The 5,420-nt window shown below is 47.9% G+C and overlaps 1 protein-coding gene across 1 annotated transcript in view; it reads left to right on the top strand.

Annotated features, from left to right (window-relative positions):
* The window catches only part of LOC111966995 (FERM and PDZ domain-containing protein 1-like), a 45,570-nt gene that overhangs the window by 22,453 nt on the left and 17,697 nt on the right, over nucleotides 1-5,420 (top strand). The window contains exons 3-4 of the mRNA XM_070445014.1: nucleotides 1,368-1,484; nucleotides 1,812-1,981. Coding sequence (XP_070301115.1) covers nucleotides 1,372-1,484; nucleotides 1,812-1,981 — 283 coding nt within the window. The 5' untranslated portion in view covers nucleotides 1,368-1,371. The remainder of the gene's footprint in view (nucleotides 1-1,367; nucleotides 1,485-1,811; nucleotides 1,982-5,420) is intronic.

Genomic DNA, 5,420 nt, shown 5'->3' with positions numbered 1-5,420 from the left:
CGCAAGGCACTACAGAGGGTAGTGCGTACGGCCCAGTACATCACTGGGGCTAAGCTGCCTGCCATCCAGAACACTCTACACCGGGCGGGAGTCAGAGGAAGGCCCTAAAAATTGTCAAAGACCCCAGCCACCCTAGTCAAGACGTGTCTCTCTACTACCACATGGCAAGCGATACGGAGTGCCAGGTCTAGGAAAAAAAGGCTTCTCAACAGTTTTTACCCCCAAGCCAAAAGACTCCTGAACAGGTAATCAAATGGCTACCTGGACTATTTGCATTGTGTGCCCCCCCACCCCACCCCTTCTTTTACGCTACTGCTACTCTCTGTTTATCATATATGCATAGTCACTTTAACTATACATTCATGTACATTACTACCTCAATTGGGCCGACCAACCAGTGCTCCGCACATTGGCTAACCGGGCTATCTGCATTGTTGTCCCACCACCCGCCACCCACCACCCGCCAACCCCTCTTTTACGCTACTGCTACTCTCTGTTTCAACATATATGGCATAGTCACTTTAACCATATCTACATGTACATACTACCTCATTCAGGCCCGACTAACCGGTGGCTGTATGTAGCCTCGCTACTGTATATAGCCTCGCTACTGTATATAGCCTCTAGCCTCGCTACTTTGATATAGCTCTAGCCGCGCTACTGTATATAGCCTCGCTACTGTATATAGCCTCTAGCCTCGCTACTGTATATAGCCTCGCTACTGTATGGTATTTTTCAGTGTCTTTTTACTGTTGTTTTCTATTTCTTTACTTTACCTATTGTTCACTCTAATACATTTTTGCACTTATTGGTTAGAGCCTGTAAATAAGCATTTCACTGTAAGGTCTACACCTGTTGTATTCGGCGCACGTGACAAATAAACTTTGATTTGACTAGGCTACCTGCCGCACATGAAGCAGAAAGGAAAAGACAGACAAAAAGGTATTGTTGAAATGGAACCAGAGAAGGACGGAAGACAGAGCTTAGTGTTGTGTTTGGACTACAATTGTGTTAGTAACAGATCTGTATCTTGTGTTGTTTGGAGGAGGGAGTCAGAAGGGTAATCAACTCTACATTCCAAGGCGAAAACACGTCACACTCAACAAGATGTGACACATAGGACAACCACGCTTATAGGACACGCTTTTAGAAACATTTAAGAAGGAACAAACACGCACATACACATTACGCACGCACACACACACACACACACACACACACACACACACACCACACACACACACACACACCCACACACACACAACAACACACAACACACACACACACACACACACACACACACACATCACTCTCTCTCTCTCTCTCTCTCTCTCTCTCTCTCTCTCTCTCTCTCTCTCTCTTTGTAGTTAAATGGAGGAGAAAGAGAGGAGTAGGAGTCGGTCTCTGTCTCGTAGCCGTAGGGCCACCCGGGTGCAGCAGGTGGTGGGGACATTGATCAGACGCACCCGCGAATCACTCAGCAGGTACAGTATCAACACATGAGAGGCATATGCATTCACAGATAGAGAAACACACATTCATAGACAGAGAAACCTACATAGATTCGATGTCAAGAGGTTTGCACTCCCACAATAGAATGAAGTGTGTGGACTGGCCACCTGTTAGTCATGCTAGTAAACAGGCCAGAAACAGCTGACAGAGATGGAAGGGGATGCCTTTAGCCCTCTGTAGTGAATCTAATTCAATGTTTTACACAAATACTTCACTCACATAGTCTCACACCAGCTGCTCTGCCACTCCCAATAACCCCTGACCTCTAACCCCTATTTAACCCCTGTTTGACCTCTCAGAGAGCGGATCCTTGGGGATGGGAGGTCCAACCGGTCTGGCAGCGTGACCAGTCAGAACTTCCCGGTGAGGCTAACGGTTCAGATCGTCAGAGACCCGGTGTTGGACTCCAGCGGTCATGGGTTCTCCCTCTCCAAACAGCACCCTCTGCTGGTCAGGGACGTGGCTACAGGTACGCCATGCGCGTGTGTCTGAGAGAGCGAGAGAGTGAGCGCTCTCTCCGAAATGTGGCCACCTGCTTCATCATGCCGCAGTAGACTCGCCCACAGCAAGACAGATTTAGGCACACACAAACACATGCACACACACATGTGCGTGTACGCACACACACACCAACCCTCTCCTGGCATTTAGAATGCCAGGCACCGTGCCAGAAAAGCCAGTGAAACAACAGAGCCACCTGCTCATCCTTTTTAGATTTGATCACTCTTCATTTAGTTGGACACACACATTAACACACACATTAACACACACACACAAACGCCTTGCTGAGCTGTGTGTTTCTTTCCTCTCTGTAGAATCTACTGATCAATACCCTGATCAATACCCTGATCAATACCCTGAGGAGTACCCTGCTGCCCCCGGCCCAATAATCACAACTTGCTGCAGAGAGAGAGAAGGGGAGTGAGAGAAAGAGAGAGGAAGGGGAGACAGAGAGGGGAGAGACAGAGAGGGAGGGAGAGGGAGAGAGAGGGTGGAGAAAGGAAGAGAATTGGAATACCAGAGGAATTTACTGCAACAGAGAGAGAATGATCACATACTCCAACAGGAGTAACAGAGGGAATTTTAAGGAAGAGAGATAAACAGTGAGGAACAACGGGAAAATAAAGAGAAGAGATAACAAGTGAGGAACAGAGGGAATAAAGAGATAGATACCAGTGAGGAACAGAGGGAATAGAGAGAGATAACAGTGGAGGAACAAGAAGGAATAAAGAGAGAGATAAAAGTGAGGAACAGAAGGAAAAAGAAGAGATAACAGTGAGGAACAACACGGGAATAAAAGAGAGAGATAACAGTGAGGAACAGAGGGAATAAAAGAAGAGAGATAACAGTGAGGAACGGAGGGAATAAAGAGAGAGAATAACAGTGAGGGAACAACGGGAATAAGAGAGAGATAAAAACAAAGTGACAAACAAGAAAGGAGACAATAAAAGAGAAGAGAGCATACAGAGAGGAACAGAGGGAATAAAGAGAGAGAGATACACATGAGAGGAAACAGAGGGAATAAAGAGAGAGATAACAGGTGAGGAACAGGAGGAATAAAGAGAGATAAATTGAGAACAGCGGAATAAAGAGAGAGATAACAGTGAGGAACAGAAGGAATAAAGAGAGAGATAACAGTGAGGAACAGAAGGAATAAAGAGAGAGAACAGTGAGGAACAGAGGGAATAAAGAGAGAGATAAGGAATACCTAGGATAGGATAAAGTAATCCATTTCAACCCCACCCACCCACCGCACCCCCTTAAAAGAGATTAGATGCACTATTGTAAAAGTGGTTGTTCACTGGATATCATAAGGTGAAATGCCACCAATTTGTAAGTCGCATCTGGAATAAGAGCGTCTGCTAAATGACGTAAATGTAAATGTAAATGTAATAACAGACGTATGTGTACTTGGTGATTTCCTTGCAGTTGTTCATAGCTTGAGATGGTCCACCCAGCCAGGCCCACATACATGATACAACTGTATCACGCTGGTCCTCCCCTGGGTGAAGCCGCTCCGATGTCCCTCATCTGCTGGGCCTCAAATTTGACCAGTGTCACCTGGGAGCAAGTTTCAGCACACAGAGGACAAAAATGTTATAAGAGAACTGTTTGAAAACACGGCCCTACACGTCATGCTCCAGCTGACTAGGTAGCCCCATCTTGGCGCGCAATATGGTTACATGGTATCATCTGGGATCAAGCTGGTCTGCGTGCGTCGAGGCTGCGACTCTGATTATAATGAGGAATGCATTCTCCACAGTTTACTACTTATGTGCTTCTGCTTCAGGGCGAGCTATCGGAGGGGTCGCATCTTTAGCTTGCGGCCAGGTTATTAATCGCTCCTTCAGCTTCATGACGCTCCTTAGAGTTCTATTTCATAGGATCTTAGCCAAGACCAGTCTTTTGCAGATTCTCTCTGTTGCGTGGGACGCGTCTCGCCAGTCTCAGTCTGCCACCGGCCACGAAATTATTCAATTCTGACGAGCCTTCGTGCCCCCTCTGCCGAGTCATCAGTCGTGCCAGTCCCTCCTCTCCCTCTGCCAGTCTCTCTCTTTCCTTTCTGGTTGGTTATTTATACTCATTTGGTCTCAGGGCCAGAGAGCAGGACTGAGGCACAGCAGTTACTCTGGCTGCCCACTCTCTCCCACACACGCACACACACCCTCCGCCTGCCCAGCAAAGCCCTGTCCCTGATCCCACTCTACTAACCACTGACAGCATATGGCAGCTATATCACACACACACACACTCACACACACACACCAACACACACACACACACACACACACACACACACACAACACAACACACACACACCACACACACACACACTCACACACACACACACAACACACACACACACACACACACACACACACACACCACGTCTTGTGCAGCTAACCTTAGGGGACATACAATTCAGTCCCATTCAACATCCTATTTTCCTTAGCCCTAACCCTAACCCTAACCACAAAACCTAACGTTAACCCTGACGACCTATATCCTAACCCTAAAACTAACCCTAGCTCCTAACCCTAACCCATAACCTAACCTAATTCTAACCTTAACCCGTAACCCTAAACCTAATTCTAACCTAACCCTAAACCCACTAGAAATAGCATTTGGACCTCGTGGCGACCAACAAAATGTCCCCAGTTGGTCAATTTTGTTTGTTTACTTCTGGTCCCCCACAAGTATAGGTTAAACACACACACAACCACCACACACACACACCACACACACACACACACACACACAACACACACACACACACACACACACACACAACACACACCAACACACACACACACACACACACACACACACACATATGCAACCACATTCACTCTCCTCTCCCTCTTTCACAATGTCAGGTCTGCCAACCCCCTGCTGTGCTTTTCGTGCAGCACTGCCAATACCCTGATCCAATACCCTGATCCTACTCTCTCTCCTTTTCTCTCTACCCCTTCCTGATCCAATACCCTGATCCCTACAGCCCCACTCTCTCCTCCTTCTCTCTACCCTTCCTCCCGTCACACTCTCATGCTCACTGCCTCTCACGCTCCTCCTCTCGTTTACCCCATCTCTCTCTCTTCTCTCTCTCTCTAAAACTCTCTCTCTCTCTCACTCACAACTTCATCCTCTCTTACTCTCTCCTCTCTCTCCTTTCTCTCTCTCCCACTCACTCCCTCTTCTCCTCTCTCTCCCTCCCTCTCTGTCTCCCCCCTCTCTCTTTCCCTCATCTCTCCCTCCCCCTCTCTCTCCTCCCCTCTGTCTCCCCTCTCTCTCCCTCCCTCTCTGTCTTCCCCCTCTCTGTCTCCCCCCTCTCTCTCCCTCTCTCTCTCTCGCCTCCTCTGTCTCCGCCCCCGTCCCTCATCTCGACTCATCTCGGCTCACCGTCTCTG

This window comes from Salvelinus sp. IW2-2015, linkage group LG8 (genome assembly GCF_002910315.2).
Source record: "Salvelinus sp. IW2-2015 linkage group LG8, ASM291031v2, whole genome shotgun sequence".
Lineage (NCBI taxonomy): Eukaryota > Metazoa > Chordata > Actinopteri > Salmoniformes > Salmonidae > Salvelinus > Salvelinus sp. IW2-2015.
The sequence above is the reverse complement of the archived record's forward strand: the minus strand, read 5'-3'. Positions and strand labels throughout refer to the sequence as shown.